This window comes from Cricetulus griseus, chromosome 4 (assembly GCF_003668045.3).
Source record: "Cricetulus griseus strain 17A/GY chromosome 4, alternate assembly CriGri-PICRH-1.0, whole genome shotgun sequence".
NCBI lineage: Eukaryota > Metazoa > Chordata > Mammalia > Rodentia > Cricetidae > Cricetulus > Cricetulus griseus.
Genome location: NC_048597.1, coordinates 67,313,348 through 67,335,038, shown reverse-complemented (window position 1 = coordinate 67,335,038; position 21,691 = coordinate 67,313,348). Strand labels below are relative to the sequence as shown.

Sequence of the window (21,691 nt, the reverse complement as noted above, 5' to 3'; positions counted from 1 at the left end):
GAAACTGGGTGTGAGGAACTGGGAAAAAACAGTAACTTTGTCCTGCAGATCTTAGGCTTGGTGTAGCTGCTATATTCTGAGTAGGGTTATCTAATAGCCATGCTTCTGTCAGAAATCTAGAGCCATGCTGAGACCGGAAATAGATACTTAGGAATCAGCCATCACAGATAATATTTAAACTGCTCTACGAAGAGAGGAGACATTTCATACACAAGTGCCACAATGGCGAGGTTAGGATCAGGACTGAAGAGAGGTTGTCCAAAATACTCTAGAGTCAAACTTGTGATTTCAGATGTTGACTCAGACTTTGGAGAAGTTAGCTTTGTCTGTTTCTGTCTTAGCTTCCTTGTTGGTGGGTTGAGGTAGTAACAGTAACACATCTTGAGGTTTTGTGATCAGTCACTGAATGCCTGGCATGAGTAAGTGTTAGCTGTCTGGAAAGCTGGCAGGACCAGAGATGAGTGAGGACAGTGTTCTCACTGTGCTTGGAACCCACTCCTTCAAAAGTCATTTGCTGAGGACCTCCTGCTTGTTGTTTGTTTGTTTTGTCAGTTTAACACAAACTAAACATAGTTGAGCAAACACCTCCATAAGGTTGGCCTGTGGGCAACCCTTCGAAGCATTATTTTAATTAATGATTATTGTATGAGGGCCCAAACCATTGTGGTTGGTACCACCCTTGAGCAGGTGATAACTGCATTTTGTAAGAAAGCAGGCTTGGGGCTGGAGAGATGGCTCAGTAGCTAAGAGCACTGTTTACTCTTTTAGCAGACCTGGGTTCAGTTCTATACACGTCACAGCAGCTCACAAACACCTGTAACTACAATTCCAGGGGATCTGATATCCTCATCTGGCCTCCATGGGTACCAGGCATGCAGGAAAAATAACCATACCCATAAAATAAAAATAAATAAAAGAAAGCAGGCTGAGCAAGCTATGAGGAGCAAGCCAATAAGTAGCATTCTTCCATGGTTTCCACTTCAGTCCCTGCCTTAGGGTTCCTGCCTTGAGTTTTTGCCCTGTCTTACCTGAGTGATGGAGTATGACCTGAGAGTTGTAAGCTGAAATAAACCCCTTCCTCCCAGGTTCCTTTCATTGTCTTAGTTACTTTTTTATTGCTGTGATAAGATACCACACCCAGGCAACTTATAACAGAAAGGATTTATTGGGAGCTGTTTCAGAGGGTGAGTGCTTGATGGCGGGAGAGGGGGGCAGGAGCAGGGAAAGCAGGCATGGTTTCAGAGCAGTAGCTGAATGCTTACATCTTCACCCACAAGGGGGAGGCAGAGAGACCTAACTAGGAATGGCATGGGCTTTTGAAATCTCAAAGCCCACTCCCAGTGATACACCTCCTCCAGCAAGGACACACCCACTAATCCTTCCCAAAGAGTTCCTCCCCCCGCCCAACCAAGCATTCAGATATCTGAACCTATGGGGGCCATTCTTATTCAAACCAGCACAGTCATGGTGTTTTATAACAGCCATGGAAACCCCAACAAAGATGCCACTGTGCATCAGCTCTAATCACCAGGATAAGGAACAGCATGAACACATGAGTAAAGTATGAAGCAGTGATAACCACTATGGGGGGAAAAAAAGAATAAAACATGCAGAGAGATTTTCAGAAGTTTGGGAGAATGGATGTTTCATACAGCATGGTTAGGAATGCTTCACTGTTGAAATGACTTACTAACAGACAACTTTGAAACCTAATTAAAATGTAATTGCTACATTAATAAAAATAAAACTGTATGGAGGAAAGAGGATGTTGGTAGCTATTAGTTTATAAAGAGCAGTTGGGGAATGCCACCCTGTTTAAATGAGTGATTTAAAATGTGAGTAAGTGGCTATCTAGGTTGTGGGACACGTGTTCAGCCAAGAGTTAGGGATATGGAGGCTGTCAGGGATGTGGAGGCTGCCTGTCAGGGAAGTGGAGGCCGTCTGTCAGGGATGCAGAGGCCGTTTGTCAGGGTTTGGAGGCTGTCATGTTTCTAGGGCAGTGAGTGGTAGCATAGTATGCCTGGACAGAGTGAAGAGGAAATGACAAGAGAGAATGCCCAAGGGACGACAGAGGTTAACTGGACAAGAACTGGGTTCTTGTACAAAGTTGGACTTTTTTTCTGAGAAGGCCTTGGGTAGTCTTGAGGATGGAAGTGATGTGCCAAGGGTCAGTGGTTGCTGTTTAAAAACAGACTATGGAGGGCCAAGGAAGGAAGCAAAATGACCAGGAGGGCTACTTCGGTAGCCTGTAATGAGAGATGGTCCAGTGCAGTCAGTAGCAAAAAACTAAGAAGTGAGAACTCTGGGTACCCTCTGAGGGATGAACCAATGGGATTTGCTTATGGATGCGTTCATCATGTGTAAGGCAGAAAACAGTTTAGATGCCACCAGAGTTCCACCTGCAAAACTGGAAGAACCCGGTCGCTGTTATTGAGAGGTAGAAGGGTACATGAAGGTATACAATGGAAATGGATTAAAGGAAGCTAAAGGCTTGGGTTTGGATATGTTAAATGAAGACTCCTATTAGACACCAGAGTGGAGTTCTCAAGGAGACAGATACATAAGCTGAAGGGAGACATCTGGGCTGGCGGTATACACCTGGCATTCATGAGCCCGTGGCATTTAAAGGTTTGAAATTAGAAATAACAAGTAAAGGAGCAGGGCTAGGAAGAGGAAAGACAAGTGTTTGAGAAACAGGTTCCACACAGAAGGAAACAGCACCAAGAAGGGAAACTAGACAACCGAAGAAAAAGGATTGTCTTCTACACTCATCCAGTGTTTCTGGTTAGAAAAGGGGGATCCAGATATGACCACTGAGAATCACCCGCAGTAGCCAGCCTTGGGACTCCTTTTTAGGAACAGTGTTAAAGCTTCGGAATGTGGCGTTTATGTCAGTGTTTCAAGTCATAGTCTTGAATATGGTGAGGGCACTCAAGTTTTTACCAGGCCACTCAAATAATCATGATTTTTCCCACAATTACTTTAAAACAAAACAAAACAAAACAAAACAAACAAACAAACAAAAACCCCTACCTGAAAACAGCTCTCAGTGTGGTACAGTTTGAGAATGAACATTGGCTCAGCTCAGCTCCTGCAGTCTGAGGCATGCCTACTCACCAGGTAGGAATTTAAGTAGGCGAGACTGGGTTCTCAGAAGAGGAGGACATCGATGAGTACATGTCCCCTCTGATTCTTGTCCCTGCACAGCCAGCCACTAGTTCATTTGGGGTTTTTCTTTACCACATACAGGTGTACCACCCTACCCTATCCTAGTTCGTGTTTATGGATATTATACTAAGGAGTTTGTCTTCATTTTGTAGCTGTGGCCATTTGTATCATTCATTCTGCCTACAAAGCAAGGAATGCACCTTAGAAACTGAGGGCCAAACAAGATGGGCGTGTTACAAGTGCAGCTCAAGCAATAAAGCCAGCAAGCTCAGTGAAAATCCTGAAAACAAGAAAGGACGGGTAGCCTCTTCGCAGGTAGGACTCATTTTAGTGCCCGCGTGGCCTGTGCTCTTCTTTCTTGTCAGTCTGGTAGGCCTGGCCTATCTTGTCAGGTCCCAGAAGCTTCAGTTGACCTGATGGAATTGGAATATGTGGTATGTCCTGCTCAGTCGTGTTGAGTGTTTGAAGTCTGCTCTGCACTGACAAACTGATGAAACATGTTATGCCCTCTGTCAGGGACCTTTGACAGAATGGCAGGTCAGCGAGGACAGGCAAGTAGTGTCCATACCAACATCGCCACTGTCTTGTGCTGGTGATGGACAAGGTGCTGCTTGTATGCTCTGTACATGTTTCTTTCCTTAAAGAACTTGGTGACGCATGTTCATTTCAGAAACTTCTCATAGCTCCTGGAGTTGGGGGATAGAGCTCAAAGTTTGAAACCTCAACCCCTAGCTTAATCTTCCTGGAAACAAGCCCTCACCCCCAAACTATACAGGGTCCCCAGCTCTCAGTCATCTCATTAGCATGTAAAAAGTGTTCTTCCTGTCTGGGCAGTGGTGACACACGCCTTTATCCCAGCACTTGGGATGCAGAGGCAGGTGGATCTCTGTGAGTTTAGAGTCCAGCCTTGGTCTACAGAGCAAATTCCACGACAGCCAGGACTGTTAGACAGAGAAACCCTGTCTCAAAAAAACAACAGCAGCAAAAATGCTCTTCTTACAGAGGAGATTCTAAGGTGGGATTGGTTTCTTTGTTTGTTGTCTAGATTTATTTATTTTTACTTTATGTGGATGAGTGTTTTGCCTGCATGTATATGTGTGTGTATGTGTGTGTACCGTGTGCATGCAGTGCCCATGGGGAACAGAAAGAGGGTATTGGACTTCTTGGAAATGGAATTACAGAAGGTTGTGAGCCACCATGTGTGTGTGTGCTGGGAATTGAACCTGGCTCCTCTGGAAAAGCAGTCAGTGCTCTGAACTGCTGGGCCCCAGTTCCAGATTTTAAAGACTTCTTTGCCAGGAACCAGGGACTAAGGCCAATTATCTGTATTCTTACTACATGACTAATACCAGTGAGCCATGCTGGAAGAACAGAAAATGAGTGTACCTGAATCAGATGTAAAGAACCATGGGAGGTCATGTCAGCTGCCTCTGCAAGGGACAGTGGGGAGGGGACTAAGACAGGCAAGTGTAGATGCAAAGGTAGGTAAGAGGAAGAATGCGGCAGACATGGTGGAGAACAAACCTCTGCTATCAACAGAAGAGAGCGTGTGTTAGAACTTCACCACGGTTGGATCTAGAAATGAAGAGCTCCCTCACAAGTGTCACACCCTCACAAGTGTCACCTCCTCACAAGTGTCACCTCCCTCACAAGTGTCACCTCCTCACAAGTGTCACACCCTCACAAGTGTCACACCCTCACAAGTGTCACCTCCTCACAAGTGTCACCTCCTCACAAGTGTCACACCCTCACAAGTGTCACACCCTCACAAGTGTCACCTCCTCACAATTGTCACCTCCTCACAAGTGTCACCTCCTCACAAGTGTCACACCCTCACAAGTGTCACCTCCCTCACAAGTGTCACCTCCTCACAAGTGTCACCTCCCTCACAAGTGTCACCTCCCTCACAAGTGTCACCTCCTCACAAGTGTCACACCCTCACAAGTGTCACCTCCTCACAAGTGTCACCTCCTCACAAGTGTCACCTCCTCACAAGTGTCACCTCCTCACAAGTGTCACACCCTCACAAGTGTCACCTCCTCACAAGTGTCACCTCACAAGTGTCACCTCCTCACAAAGTGTCACCTCCCTCACAAGTGTCACCTTTGACTATTCTTCTGCTGCCGTTCATTGTGTGTATGTGTGTGTTTTGGTTTTCAAGACAGGGCTTCTCTGTGTAGCCCTGGCTGTCCTGGAACTCACTCTGTAGACCAGGCTGGCCTCAAACTCACAGGCCAGCCTCTGCCTCCCTAGGGCTGGGATTAAAGGCGTGCACCACTACCAATCAGCTCATTACAATTTTTTGAAACAGATAATGAATTGACTGGTTGGCCCTGAGTAAGAATATGCATCTGTCAGGAAAAGAGACCTTGTATATAAATGTAGTTACAGTTTGACCAAAAGGATTCTACTGAAAAGAACAGTAAAAGCCCTTGTTAGCACCAGTCCATCTGGTATAAATTCAGTTTCTCATCACTCTTTGCAAAGAGCTGCCAAGGCAGATGTAGCTTGTGAGCTTCACATAGATAGTGCACTGGGTTTTGCAACATGAATGGTAAACAAGAGTTCCAGGGCATCACACAGTATGTACTGTGAATAACAGCTACTCTATTTTACATCAGCATCCCAGCTTTAAAATTTTATGTCTAAAATACTGCTTACAATTGGGGGACCTCTGCTTGTGTTCTCTTAACCATCTGCAACAGATGTCCTGGAGGTTGTGATTGACTCATCCTGTAATTGTCTTGCCTGGGTTGGCTGCATGACTTAAAGTCACAAAGAAACAAGTTCTGTAGTTTAAATAGTGAAAAAAAAAAAAAAAACAGAATTCCCCTTCCCCCCTCATTTTCATTGAAATCCTCATTATAAATTTTAAAGTCAGTTTATTTGTTTTTTTTTTCTATAAGAAAAAAAAAATCTAAATCCCTGTTAAGTTCTGAAACCATCTACAATAACATCTCCAAACCTCAGACATTGAAAAAGAAAACACTTGGTTTGCCTGCCTGTCTCTTTACCCCCTCAGTACGTGTGAGAAAGGTGAATACTTTAAAATGAGACCTCCATGTCACAGCATCTCTCCCTGTGGCTGCAGACAGGGCCCTGCTACCTAATAACTTGGCTCACAAGGAAGAGGGTTGATGCGAACTATATCAGATGCATGTGTTGTGTAGCTTCACCCCAACTTTACGAGGGGGAGGTTATCCCAATTTACAACTGAAGAACTAGATGCAGCTCAGAGGGGAGAGCCAGTGTTTGAACTCAGGTTTTTAGGAACAAATCCCCCCACCCCCACCCCGAATCCTGCCAGGAAACTGCATGGTAACTGATTGTAAAACAGATGCACACGTATTGCTAGGACCACCTGATAGTCATTCACTTTTTGTTTATTTGTTTTTTTGTTTTTCAAGACAGGGTTTCTCTGTGTAGCTCTGGCTGCCCTGGAACTCACTCTGTAGACCTCAAACTCACAGAGATACATTTGCTTCTGCCTCCCAAATGCTGGGATTAAAGGCGTGCACCACTGTCCCACGAGTCATTCACATTTCTAATCATAAAAAACTTTAAGTAGTAACCATCAATTCCACAGTATGGTGGTTTTCGTCAGAGTTCACTACCTGAGAGTTTTACTTGGATTCTTTGGTTTCTTTGAAGAGCTGTCTGTCCATCTGCTTATGTCTGTCCAGAGAGCATGGCAGGAGCCATTTAGCTTTCACCTGCTTCTCTCTGTACACAGGATAGTTGAATGTGTTCCAGTGCCCTTGGAACACCATCCTGTCAAATAGCTTTTTATTTTATCTTTTGGGAAAACATAGTAACTGGTAATTAATTCTCTAGCTGCTGACTCCATTTCAACTTCATGCAACACTAAACCTGTGGTCCCGGCTGGTCAAATGTTGCTTCCTCCCATTCTTACTTCATATCAGCCGATATATGTCAGCCAATAAAGTTTACGTGCTAGTTGTCTGCCAACAAATTAACATGGCCATGACAGGAGTTCTTCCCAGAACACCTCTTTCTCGTGGTAAGGATTTGATCCTGTGTAACCAAGAGAAGTGATCCAAATGAGTTTCTTCCCTTTCTCTCAGGGGTTTCCAGGTGCTCAGGGGATCTCAGGGCCAGTGTTGTCCTGACTGGCCTGTCTCTAGTTTTCACCACAAATAGATAAAATGCCCAAGAGAAAATAATTTCCTAGTTGAAGTACTAGGCATCCTAGTCTAGTATCTCAATACGTTTATTCATTTATATTAATATCAAATAATTTCAGTGTGGATTAAGGCCACAGCATAGACTTAGGACATCTGCCCAGCCTTCGGTGGCAACATGGGCTTCAGACTGCAGCATAGATCATGGACATCAACACAGACCTGGCTGCAGTAAGACCACAGATGTGACCCTCTGTGGCAACATGGACCAGACGTCACCTAATGACACCCAGTGACAGTGTGCCAGCTAACATCAGCATAACTTCAGGGAGCAGTACAGACCAGGGACCTCCACTTGACCATCAGTGAGAACATGGGCCACAGACCCAGACACCACCAGGGACAGGCCATGAACATCCACTCGTAGTTAGGTAATAACACAATCCTCAGACATCAGCCTGAACCCCAGCCACTCTCAGCGGCATCACAGGACATGGTGTTCATTTGAGAACATCCAGTCTAAAAGCAGACCGTTCCTCATCTCTGGCCTCCATCATTTCCCTGTGGTGGGGTGATCCCATGGTCCCGGCAGCTTGTTCAGGGGCTGAGTCTGCATCCGCTTACTGCTGCATTCCACCCCGTCTACCCCACTGGGCAACGGAATGATCTACTGTCGACCTCAGCCTTCTCTCATGCCCGTCGCTGCCATCGTGTTGCCAGCTCCACCTCTTCCCACCGCACATGCACCCCTCAGCTCCTCCATCACCCCCATCTCTTCATCTCCTGTTCCCTCCTCCTCGTGGTGCCTGCCAAGACCACGGTGTTTCTCTGTTTTTCTTAATGTGTTTGTGGCATGGTGCTCCACTTGTGTACGTCAGTGTTGCTGCCTGCCTGTCACAGTGTACACGGGAAGCAGAAAACAACCTGGCCGTTGACCCGTGCCTTCTCCTCTGTTTGGGATACTGTCTCTTGTGCTTTATCCTCTGTGTGCACACGCCAGCTGGTTTGTGAAGTTGCAGGGATTCTCCTGTCTCTACCGTCCACCCACTCAGGGTTGCTAGATTACAGACACTCATGCTTCATGTCCAGAATTTCTAATAATAAAAACCCAGGGACAGATATTGGAGTTCAAGCTGATGGTCAGGAAAGCAAAATAGCCAGCCACTAGCTCTTACCTCTACCTCAGACTGAAGGGTGATCCAGCTAGCTCCACCAAGCCTCAGACTGCAATCCCAGATTGCTGCCTCTCCTCAACATGGCTAGAGACTAAATCTTCACATGAGGCCCTTTGCTTTTTCCTTTTATACCTCCCTAGTACTGGGATTAAAGGTGTGGGATCCCAAGTGCTGAGATCACGTTTGTGTGAACTGTTTCTCTTTAGGTTTGGATCAATTTCATGTAGCTCAGTGTGGCCTTGAACTCACAGAGATCCATCTGCCTCTGTCTCCCAAGTCCTGGGATTAAAAGTGTGTGCCACCACTGCCTGGATCTATGGCTTGTGACTAACTTTGCTTTCTGTACCCTCAGGCAAGCTTTATTAAATCATAAATAATATATCCCCACAACTTACACAGAGATGACTGTGTGCATCACAGAGAAAAACACAAGCTTCTCCTTGACCTCATTACTCAGCTCTGGACACATCTGAGAACACATCTTATCTTGGAGGATGAATTCACAAACAATGTTAGTGGGCAGAATTTGTAACCTTCAAATAATTATTCAGTAAATGGTATTTGTGTTCTCTGAATATTAGACATTGCTTATTTATTTTGAATTCCCACAATACTGTTTAATAAAATCAGAAGCTTGTTTTTTAAAATCAGAAGTCCATTTTTAAAGAGTATTAGCTCTCTGCTATAAAAAGGTTAAATTGAAGACATGTATACTAAAAATGAGATCTCAGTGTTTGGTAATAGTGGCATTTCTCAAGAGTGTCTTCTAAATGAAACTTACATGAGTATTAACATTGTTAGTATTTAGGCATTTTATTGGCCTGTCCTTGGAGTTCTGACAAGATACACCCTCAGCTGCTGCCACGAAGAGCACACCTGTGCCTATTCAGTATGTTTCCTTTTAAAAGGGCCCTGCCCACCTCCCCTCTCCCTCTCCCTCTCCTGCTGCTCCTTTCCCTGGAGGCTGGACTCCCCTCTCCCCTTTCCCTTTTTATGAGCCCTTTCCCCTAATTAAAAAAAAAAAAGTCTGTTTGAACTCTGTCACTTGGCGTCTTTCTCTCTTGTGCTGCTTTTTAAAATTACAACAAATATGACTCAGAAATACATAGAGATTTTCAGCGATTCTAACGTAAATGAAACTTTGTTAACTAGTTGTCCATTTTCCAGTGATCTTATATGGATGGATGGATGGATGGATGGATGGATGGATGGATGGATGGATGGCACTAAGTGACCACTACTTGAGCCAGTATTTAGCATACACCTACCTTGGGCCACTTCTCTTTCTTGGTACTATAGCTGTCTTAGTTAAGGTTTTCTATTGCTGTGAAGAGACACCATGACCGTGACAACTCTTACAAAGGAAACCTTTAATTGGGGTGTATTGTTCAGTCATTATCATCCTGGTGGGGAGCGTGGCAGCATGCAGGCAGATGTGGTGCTGGAGCTGAGTGTGCTACCTCTTGCAGCAACAGGAAGTCAGCTGACTGTCACACTGAGGGAAACTTGAGCAAAAGAGACCTCAAAGCCCACCCCACCATGAGACACTTCCTCCAACAAGGCCACACCTCCTCCTAATAGTGTCACGCCCTTTAGGGGCCATTTTCTTCCAAACTACCACAATAGCATACTTTGTGTTTTTTGGCTTTGTTTTGGTTTTGGTTTTATTGTTGTTTGTGACAAAGTCTCATTTAGCCCAGGCTGACCTTGAATTTCTTCCCATCCCTACCTTCCAAGCACCAGGATTACAGGCATGTGTCACTGTGCCAGGTTTTATATGGTGCTGGAGATCAAACCTAGAGTTCCATGCATGTCAGCTACTGAGCTGTAGCTCTAGTCCCCTATGGGTAGATACCGGCAAGCAAAACCATAGTTCCCACTAGCAGTTAGCATAGCCAGTGAGAGAGCCAGAAGCCACTTCCAGAAGTGTGTTGCGGACACGGTAGTTTTGAATTGTCGTAAGTACACAGCTGATGTGAGGGGGTGAGAAACTTGGATTGAACAGCAGGGAATATACGTATCTCCAGGTAGAACCTTTAAGCACATCTCGGAAGGGTACAAAGATAGCAGCCATGTTGAACAAAAAACATTTCAAGCAACAGAAGCACATACAGAAAGAGTCTGAGGAGGGAAATGGAGGAGCTGGACACGGTGTCACGTGCCTGTAGGCCCAGTTACTTGTCAAGCTGAGGTAGGAAGACCTCTGGAGTTTGAGACCCACCTGAGCAACACAATGAGATTTGGTGGTTGGGGGAGAATTGTAAATGTGGAAACTGGTAAGGACAGAGCAGTGACAGACACATTTGGTTTTCGTTTCCAAGGTAAAAGGGAACGCTGAGGGTTTTAAAGCAAAGGGTGATCTGGCCCAGGGCTGGGCTATGTGTAGACAGCCATATCTGTTACTTGCCTGGTCTTTACATCTTTTCCACTGCTGTTGTAGTGAATGGCTTAACATTTCTGCCAGTCAGCACAGGCTTGTGTCCAAGACACCTGCGAATGTTAATGCAAAAACAATTTTCAGCCTTTGTGCACTATAGCATGAGTAATATAAACCCAGAGACAGACACTGGGGTTCAAGCTGATGGTCAGATAAGCAAAGCAGCCAGCCACTAACTCTTACCTCTACCTCAGGCTGAAAGGGTAATCCTGGCTCCATGAGTCCTCAGACTGCAATGCTCTCTCCATGAATCCTCAGAGACAATAGTTCTCCCTGTCTGGAAACTAAATCTCCACACGAAACCCTTTGCTTCTTCCCTTTATACCTCGCTAGTGCTGGGATTAAAGGCATAGGATCCCAAGTGCTGAGATCACCTTCGTGTGAGCTGTTTCTCTTTAGGACTGGATCAATTTCATGTAGCCCAGGGTGGCCTTGAACTAACAGAGATCCACCTGCCTCTGTCTCCTGAGTCCTGGGATTAAAAGTGTGCCACCACTGCATGGCACTATGGCTTGTGGCTAGCTTTGCATTCTGAACCTCAGGCAAGCTTTATTAAATCATAAATAATATATCACCACAGTGCATAACTAAATTTTTGATGGGAATATAAAGTAAGGACTTCAGAAATTCTACTGTCCAACAATGTGGAAATACTCATCTTACCAATGTTCAAAGTAATGTACTTTGAAATAGCAATATGCCTTTGCTTTAACTTAGTAAAAGCAGGCCCTTAGAAGTGCTTATGAAACTGGCACACATTTAAAAATACCCTTTTTGTGCATGCATGTGTGTATATGTGTTTGAATGTGTGTGGACTGAATCCGTAGGATATGAGTGCACCTGTGTGTGAAGGTCAGAGGTTGGTGTCCTGTCTGGTGTCTCCCTCGTCTGTAGTTTTTTATTGAGACAGCATCATGTACTGAGCTAGAGCTCAGAGTTCAGCTGTTCTAGCTAGCTAACCCTGGAACCCCCTGTCTCTGTCATCTGACTGCTGAGATTACAAGCAACCCTTCATGCCTGCCCAGCTGGGGATCTGAACTCCCATTCTCACACTTGTGTGGCAACTGCTTTTCCTGTTGAGTCGTCCTTCCCAGGCCATCTATGTATTCATATTTGTAAGTAGTATGATTTGAATATGTCTTCCAAAGTTTGTGCACTGGAAGCTTGACCCCCAGGTTCATATGCTGGGGTTAGAGTTCTTTAAGGTCATGAGATTGGCATCTCATAGTTGAAAGTAAGGAGGCTTTAAGAAAAGGAGGGGTCCTGAGATAGTCCTTTCACTTCTCATATGTTTGGCATAGAGGAAGACTCACCAATGCATCTCTCAGACTTAGTTTTTCCAACTCCCAGAAACATAGACCAAACAACTTCTGTTGCTTATAATTTACGTAGCCTGTGTGTAAGCTTGTCACAGCAGCCACAAGTGGATTTGACAATATGACATGAGGCAACAGACCAGACACTGTGATGATTCATTGATGTGCATATGTATGTTTAGAAGCTCATGATCCTTGACTTAGGTCCCTTTGGCCAGCTGCGTTTCAGGTTCTTTTGGATTCTCCCTGGTTAACTCAGCTGGATAAAATCTAATTGGGGTTTCTTGGGGGAAGGTGATGAGTAAAATATAAATTAAATTATTAAATAGTCATTTATAAGACATTAGATATCAGACAGTTGAATACAGTGATCTCTAAAAAAGTAACTGTCTTAGTTAGGGTTTCTGTTGCTGTGAAGAGACACCACGACCATGGTAACTCTTATAAAGGAAAACCTATAATTTGGGGGCTTGCTTACAGTTTCAGAGGTTCAGTCCATTATCACCAGTCATGGTAGGGGGGAGCATGACAATATGTTGACAGACATGGTGCTAGAGAAGTAGCTGAGAGTCCTACATCATACAGGCAACAGGAAGTCAGCTGAGATACTGGGCGGTATTCCGACCATAGGAAACCTGTCCCCGAAGTGACACACTTCCTCTAACAAGGCCATACCCACTCCAACAAAGCCATACCTCCTAATCATGCCACTCCCTAAGAGCTTATGGAGACCAATTACATTTAAATTACCACAGTGCAAAAGGACATAAAAGGTACGATCGTCCATAAACCACTTGAAGAAATTTGCTAAGTCATTAGTTAGAAAAGAGGAAGGGAGGCAGACCCCACAGTCTCAACAAAGAAGAGAACTCCAGAACTCAGGGGTGGCAGGAGCAGGTCCAAGAGAGGTGAGAAAATGACTCAAAGTCTAAGAGGAAAACTAAACATCCAAGAGAATTAGATGGAAGTGTCCTAGATGGATATATCGCCAGCAATAAGGTCTGTTCCCCTGTGAAAATGCAAAGCTTTATCAGCACAGCGTGCTATGATAACCAAATGGTCTCACTGTGAAGGAAAGGGAGGGGATTAGGGCTAAGTGCTGTTTGATCCCACCAACAAAGCTTAAATGAAAGCCCTAAAAAGATGGAACTACTTACAGCTATTTAGAACAAAGCTAAAGAGTCTACTAAGAATTTAGAACATAGACAACACCTAACAAGGTAGAATCCCCACTCCCTGGTGAGCAAAGAGGCAGGAAAATATGTCAGAATGGACAATTTTTTGACCCAGAGATGATACAGGTAATAGACTTGATATGGCATTTACAGTTATCATAGTTTATTCCATATGCTCAAGATATGACAGGGAAGATTGAATATATTGACTAGAGATATGAAAGTTAGGAAATGTCAAGGTATCTGGAGATTACAGCAGTGTCTAGACTGAAGATGAGGTTTCTGGCAGAGTGGACATTTACAGGAAGACTGTGCGTGAACAGCATCACGTAGCAAAGGAAGGAGAGAGTCCAGCACACTGCTGATGATATGAGAACTTCAGTCCATGGACCATATGCTACACAGTAGTCCCAGAGGGAACTCAGCAGCATCCCCTAACCAAATGGTCATGTGCAATTAATAAAAACTCTTCATAGCTTGCTGTGGCTCAGGTCGGGTTTTGCTGTCAGACGAGGTTTGATGCCAAACCATTGTGGTTTCTTTTGTACTGCATTATTCGGTTAGCAGTCCTTTTGGTGTCAGAGCTTTCTGGGTTTTAGAGAAAAGGCCTGTGGATTCATTTAGGAGACAATATGGCAATGATTTTTTTTTTTTTCTGAATGCTTGCACTCTTGAGGCATGGAGTTGCAGAAATCTATCTGGTAGTCAAGCTTGAGGGCCAAGTGTTACAAACTTGAATGCTTATGACAATGTTTTTAATACTTAAAAAATTGTAAGGAGGGCTGGAGAGATGACTCAGAGGTTAAGAACACCGACTGCTCTTCCAGAGGTCCTGAGTTCAATTCCCAGGAACCACATGGTGGCTCACAACCATCCATTATGAGATCTGGTGCCCTCTTCTGGTGTGCAGATGTACACGGAAGCAGAATGTTGTATACATAATAAATAAAATCTTTTAAAAAAATTGTAAGAAACCAAAATATTGATGTAGCCCACAGTTGGTTTAATTAGGTATAGTACCTCAATACACTGAATGAACTTTGTAATCACGAGAAGTACCACACTGTAGGAAAATATTAATGAAGTGAACAACTCTTGACTGCCGGTGCTCACAGTGGTCACTACTGTGGGGTTTGACTGTGGCTTCTGTCTACAGTGTCTGCTCTAGGTTCTAGATTTCCATCAGTGTATCCATACATTTCTTCTAATAAAGTCAGAAAACATGTAAGACTTTTTAAAGAAAATAACAGTGATTTTCCTCTTTCACTTAAACTTTACCTGAGTCAGGAATCATTTTGGTAGCAAAGCTCACAAAGGTTTGGTGTGTTCATCATTATTAAGGCCATCACTTAGCCTGTCACCCATATTCCCAGAGCTGCTATCTGGGCCTGGATTTGTAGCCGAATTGCCAGAGGCATTTCCAGAGGAATCTTTTTAAACAAAAGTAAGACCTTTCCCTTCTGTCTCACATCAGAGACTCCCAGACTTAATCTCTAGTTAACAGCTCTCTGGTGAGCAGCCACCACCACATCTAGTTCTGGACTTGCTTTTAAAAAAAAAATAATGTGCAGATCCTTTCATGAGGTCATTTTTAAGCTTAAATAGCTACTTTTCTTTGAAATTCTCTTTCTCCCTTTTCAAAAGGATCATAGCAGAAGTTAAAAACGGATTGCTTTTTGCAAGCCACACCATACATCTGCTGTGACTTCCAGAGTATTGATGTCATAGTATGTCACACCAAGGACTGTCAAGTCCAGCTCTTACAGACTTTGGAACCTGAAAGGGCAGTCTGGCCAGCCCGCAGTTTTTAACCCTTAATCTGAGTCAGGCTAGATGAAGCTCTGAAAGTCACATGGTGTCACTGCTCTAGAGGTGATGGGACCTGGGAGAATGGAGCTGATAAATGAGGTGAACTAAAATCTCACAATAGCCAACTTTATCCAGAGCCCCAGACAGTTTATACCCTGAGGGTTAACAAAGATCACATGGGTAAATTTCTCATGAGTTCAAGCTGTGTATGGCAAAAGCATGTTTTCCCACAGAGGCATATAAAGTGTAGTTTAAATATTTATTGAATAACAACAGCAAGCCATGATGAGTAATCTGAAGTAAACTCTCCCCTATGCCATACACCAGGGAGGATCACAGAAACGCATTCCAAGGACAGACAATTCCATGTTTTAAGGAAACTGAGGTCTCTAGACTCCTGTCTTTCCCTTGGAGTGTTCTCACAGGCACTCAGAATTCTCCTCACACAAGTCCATTCCTGGACCATGTTCCCACAACATGGTGAAAGCATGAATGCTGTGGTCATGTGACATGCTAGTGTGTACTTCAGGCTTCCCGGCAGAGACTGGAAGGGCTGCAGAGACTGAGAACTCAGTGCAGTTGCCTGAACCTCTTTTCCATCATTTTGTTGATGCTTGCTTTTTCTTGGAATTTCTCAGAGAGTTTACCACAAGAATCTATAAATAACTGTTGGCAGATTTCTAGATTATAAGCTCAATATTAGTAAATAATTGTATTTCTACATGGCAGCAAAGACCAATTACACCTTGAATATTTAATTCCAGACTTAAAGAATATTTTATCTTTTAAGTGTTTGAAGTGATTTTATGTATGTCAGAAGCATAAAGGGAGAAATATATTATCAAAATACATTATATACATGTATGAAATTGTCAGGGAAAACAACAACAGAAGAAAAAAAAGCAAACAAAACACAAAGCAAATCCAGCAAGAACAGTATTCATAGCTTGGTTGTGTAACATGAACCTTCTGGCCCAGCAGGTCCTGCCACCCTTCTCAGCCCCAAAGAAACACATGGACGCTATATTAGTTATAAAGCCATTGGCTGTTGGCTATGGTTTTTTAGTGGCTAGCTCTGTCTTAATTATTAACCCATTTCTATTAATCCATGTATTTCCACATGGTCTTGGCTAACTGGAGACTGCTGTACCTGCAACTCCTTTACCTGCTACATGATGACTGCTCATCATCTCCACAGAAAGAGAGTGATTTCCTGTTTGTCCCTGCTTATATCCTGATTCTGCCCAGCTACATCACTTCCTGTCTAGCCAATCAGTGTTTTATTCATTAATCAATAAGAAAAACACATACACAGAAGAACATTCCCCAGTATGGTTGTGTTTTTCCAGTTTTCCTTGTTGAAATGTAAATCTGCAGAGAGAGGGGTTTCCATGAAAACCATGAAGAAACTGACAAAACTGTATCATTAATCGACATGTCAGAAATCAAGACAGCATGCAGGCAGACATGGTGCTGGAGCTGAGAGTCCTTACATCTTGATCCCATAGGCAACAGAAAGTTATCTGAGTGTCATACTGAGGTAAGCTTGAGTAAAAGAGACCTCAAAGCCCACCCCCATGATGACACATTTCCTCCAACAAGGCCACACCTACCCCAGCAAAGTCACACCTCCTAATAATACCATTCCCTTTGGGGGCCATTTTCTTTCAAACCACCACAGCATCCTTGTGGATTTCCAAAGTTGAACGCTAGTTTCCAGAGCCTGCATTAAGAACAGTTATGGTGCTGAATAGTCAGCAAGTATCTATACAGAAGATGGGTTCTCTGTGAAGTGTTTAGGAATTTTAAAGAAATGTAAGCAGTATGTTTAAAAGTGAGCCATTACTTTACTAGACACGTGGGAATGTATCTACAATTATGTCTTAATACTTACATTTTTGTGCTAGTTGGGTTTTGGGGGGCATTTTTTGTTTGTTTTTTGTTTTGTTTAGTTTTTGTCAACTTGACACAAACGGAGACATATCTGTGAAGAGGGAATCTCAATTGAGAAAATGCCTCCACTGTGAAAATACCTTCATAAGACTGGCCTGTAGCCAAATCTGTCAGGCATTTCCTTGATTAATGATTGATGTGGGAGGGCCCAGACCATGTTGGGTAGTGTCACCCTTAGCAGGTGGTCCTGGGTTGTATAAAAAAGCAGGATGAGCGTACCATGGGAGAGAAAACCAGTAAACAGCACCCCTCCATGGGGATGACTTAAGAGGTTTCAGAGGAGCAGAATTTAAGTATGTTGCCTAGAAATTGTTCTTGTGATATTTTGGTGAAGATTGTGACTGCTTTTTGCCCTTGTCTGAAAAGTTTCCCTGAGGCTAAAGTGAAGAGTTTTGGATTAATTCTCTTGGCAGAGGAAATCTCAAAACAGCCTAGTATAGACTGTGTTGTGTGGTTACTGGCGCTAACTCTAATGAAGCTATATAATGAAAAGGAGCAAGCTGAGCAAGGAAAAATATTTGAGGAGAAAGGGGTACCAGAAAGTGAAATGGCTCTAAATCCTGTATTCAAGGAGACAAACAGATTAGGAAATGGGATGAAGGGAGTGGTGCTCTCAAGGCAAGATCTCACCCAGCTAAATTTCCAACTTGTGAAAAGGAATTAAAGAAAAGTTTTGAGCTGGGTGTGGTGGTGTGCACCTTTAATCCCAACACTGGGAAGACAGAGGATGTTGGATTTGAGGCCAGCTTGATCTACAGATTCAGTTTCATAACAGACAAGCTAGGCAGTGAAGGAAACCATCAAAACCAGAAAGCTGGTGGAGATGTAATTGATTGAGGGGGCCATATTCCAGCTCCAGTAAGCAACAGAAAGTGGCAGCTCCAGCCTCGTGGTTCTGGAGTTTTGGAGAGAAGAAAGGACTGTGGAATTTGTCTAGAGAGGTTTTTTGCATGAAGTTATGAAGGTGACTCCTAGATTGCCTTGGAGAGCCCAAGATGTTGGAGATTCCAGAGCCATAGGATACCTGCTGAGGAGAGCTGCTAACAGAATGGAACCAGCCCAAGAGAAAGAAGTGTGCTGCAGTCAACAAAGCTGAAAGGAGTAGGAGATCTGAAGAGCGCTTTGACATCAGTCTTGGAGATGCAGAGTTTGGAGTTTGCCCAGCTGGTTTTCCATCTTGCTTTGGTCCAGTATTTCCTCACTATGCCCCCTTCCTATGCTTTAGAATGGTAATGTATATCCTGTGCCATTATATGTTAGAAGTATGTAATCTTTTTTTTATTTTAATTTTACAGGGGATTACAATTAAGAAATTGCATGAGTCTCAGAAGAGAATTCAAACTTTTGACTTTTAAACAAGTTTGAGACTATTGCAGACTATCAGGACTTTTGAAGTTGAATTGAATGCATTTTTACATGATGATATGGTCAAAATCCTTTGGGGGCCAGGGAGCGGAATTTGGTGGTTTGAAAGAAAATGGCCCCCAAAGATAGTGGCAGTATTAGGAGGTGTGTCTTTGTTGGGGTAAGTGTGGTCTTTTTAGAGGAAGTATGTCACTGTGGGGACAGACTTTGAGGTCTTATGTATGCTCAAGCCACATCCAGTGTCTTGGTTCACTTCTTGTCACCTTTGGATCAAGATACAGAACTCTGAGCTCCAGCACCATGTCTGCCTGTATGTTGCCTTGCTTCGCACCATGACAGTAATGGACTAAACCTCTGAACTGACGGCCAGCCCCTCAAGTGTTTTACTTTATAAGAGTTACAGTGGTCATAGTGTCTCTTCACAGCAGTAGAACCTTAAGACAGGCGTTTATGCTAACTTCCTGGGAAACTTGATTTGCTTAGATATGACAACTTTATTCTGTATGCTGTGGAAAATGCGGTTATGCTTCCACATCTCAAACATGAGACCAGATCTGAATCCTGGTTTCACACCTGCACATTTCAGAAGTTATAATGTAAAACTTGTGTGTGCTAGTGTTTTATTGCTTTAAGGGGCCTAACTTCAGGTATTAACTTGCTTGCAGTGCACGCTGGTAGCCACACTCTTCTGGGAGACATTGTAGTCACACTCTCCTGACAACTTACACACTCCATTTGGTTTTTTTGTCATGTCTTATTTCATATTTCTGTTTTGTATCTTATTTCTTTATGTCATTTGACCATTTCTAGCTCATCTTGGATAAAATTTGAATCCGTGTTCCGATTCAGCCTAACTTAACACACAAACGGCTGTGTTCAGACTTGATCTCCAGCCAGTGCTGTTCACGTGTGCTTTGATAGCATCTTGCCAGCTGGGTCTCTGCTGGTTCTTGTATATATTTAATGTGATATTTTTATCCTTTGAGGAATTCATATATGCATATGATTTATTTTGATCATATTCGTTCCCCCACCCCTAATTCTCACCACCCCCCTCCTCTCCCCTCCCTCCCACCATCATCTCCTCTTTTTTAAATAACCCACCAGGCCCAGTGTGCACTGCCCTACACCCCTGGTTATGGGGCCATCCACTGGAATGTGGTCACCCTACCAGAGGCCACGTCCTTAAAAGAAAGCTGACTCTCCCTCCTCCGGAAGCTGTCAAAGCTGTCAACTGTTGGCAGTTAGGTGTTGGGGCTCATGAGCCTCTCTCCCCTGTCCGTGTTGGGATGTTGACTGTGCAGACAACCACAGCTGCCATGGGCTCATGAGTGCAGTGGTCTGTTGTGTCCTGAAGACACTGTTTTGCATTTTCCTATCTCCCCTTCTGTCATGGTCCCCAAGTCTTGGGTGGTGGTGATGTAGCTGTGGTAAGTTTCTGTGCTAGCTGCCATCCACTGCACAGAGAGACTTCTGTGATGAAGCCTGAGTGCTGCACTACTGTGTGGGCATGGAGAGGAGTTCCGAGGGCAGTATGATAGCAACAGGTTCTCTCCCAGGGCCTGTGAGCTCCCAGGCCATGGGCTCTCAGTCATAATACAGTACCACACACGTTTCCTCCTGTAGAGCGGCCTTAAATCCAATCAGAAAGCACCTCTGGGATAGGTCTTGCCATTCCTGTCATTATTATAGCACACATGGTTCACAACTGGAAAGATTATTGATGGCTCTCACCAATGCCAGAGGTCTACATAGCATCTCTTGGTACTGTAAAAGCAGGAGAGCAGGGAGGAGCTTCCTGGTCAGTCCCAACTTGAACTCTCCATGCCCTGTGGCCAGTATATGTGGTCTTCAGTAGTAGGCTCTCACCACCATGTTCTACTGGGGACCACAGTGGCAAAACGGCCTGGATTGTCTTAGTGTCTCTGCTTCTCCTTTCTTCTACTTAGTTTGGTTTTGTTTTAATCCTCTTTTAGTTTCTTAAATTTGAAATGCAGAATCTTGCTCTTAAGCCTTTCTTATTTTCTAACACAGCACATAAAGCTCTTAAGTTTTTAAAACAATGATGCCACTGTATTCTACAAATTACCTAAATGTTTTTATGTGATAATTGATATAAACTATAGATAATGTGCATCAGTTTGACATACAGACAAACGAAGTGACTGTCACCACACTCACAACCACACTCTGCCTCCATCCAGCACCACCAGGAATTTATTCCCGTCACTGACAACCACAAACTAGTTCTTTGACATACCAGGTTAGTCTGTATTATCCAGAATTTGAGATAGATAGAAGTGTAAGCTATCTGTGTGTTTTGTCTGATTTCTGTGCAGTGCATACTGCAGTTCACCCACAAGGCAGCCAGAGTTCACTGCCTGTGGCCTTTGCGGTGGTGAGCAGAGCTTGTGCTCCCATTGGTCAACATTACCAGTGAGGCAAGGTAGCACTTTAGTTTCTCACCATTTGATCAACACCAATTTGAAGGTAAAGGTGGTGTAGCTCACTTGGTAAAGTACTTTGCATAAAAAGGCCACATAAAAAGTCACCCACCTGTAACCCCAGCTCTGGGGAGGCGGAAACAAGTGGATCCATGGAGTTCATTAGCAGCTAGAGACCTTGTCTCTAAAGATGAGGTAGAGATGTGGTTGAGGACACTCGGTGCCCTCTGACCCCCATACACACACACATCCACACGCATCCAATCACGGGAACACAACATCATTCTGCTTGTCGTACCCTTTCCATGCTTTTATGGTGCTCTGTTACTGACTTTTTGATCTCCAGAAATTTTTTCCATAAAATTCTATTCATTGTTACTCTGAAAGTGATTGGGTTTTTATTTTGTTGTTTTGTTGTTGTTGTTGTTGTTGATTTAAGCTCACCTGCACCCATTTTAGTTGAATTTTTGGCAATGTGGGTGAAATAAAGTGTAACCATATCTAAAAAGTTCCTGAAATGTTTCCCCTTTTCCAGGTAAAAATGTCACCATCATATCAGTCCAAAGGGGACCCTCCCACCAGGAAGGTGAGTGTCAAAGGCAGAGGCCCAGAGAAATGCCTCTGCTTCCTCCCCCTCCCCCTCCTCCTCTTCCCCTGCCCCCTCCTGCACATTCTGCTCTATGGTCACTCTTCTGTAAATAGCAGTG

At 43.8% G+C, this 21,691-nt stretch overlaps 1 protein-coding gene across 3 annotated transcripts in view; it reads left to right on the top strand.

The window, feature by feature from the left end:
- Vps8 (VPS8 subunit of CORVET complex) overlaps positions 1–21,691 on the top strand; it is a 208,312-nt gene that overhangs the window by 156,344 nt on the left and 30,277 nt on the right. For 2 of the 3 annotated variants that reach the window (XM_035444695.1, XM_027413021.2), the window contains 2 exons: positions 3,321–3,483; positions 21,520–21,570. In XM_035444695.1, coding sequence (XP_035300586.1) covers positions 3,321–3,483; positions 21,520–21,570 — 214 coding nt within the window. The remainder of the gene's footprint in view (positions 1–3,320; positions 3,484–21,519; positions 21,571–21,691) is intronic. The other variant, XM_027413022.2, reaches the window with a different exon arrangement.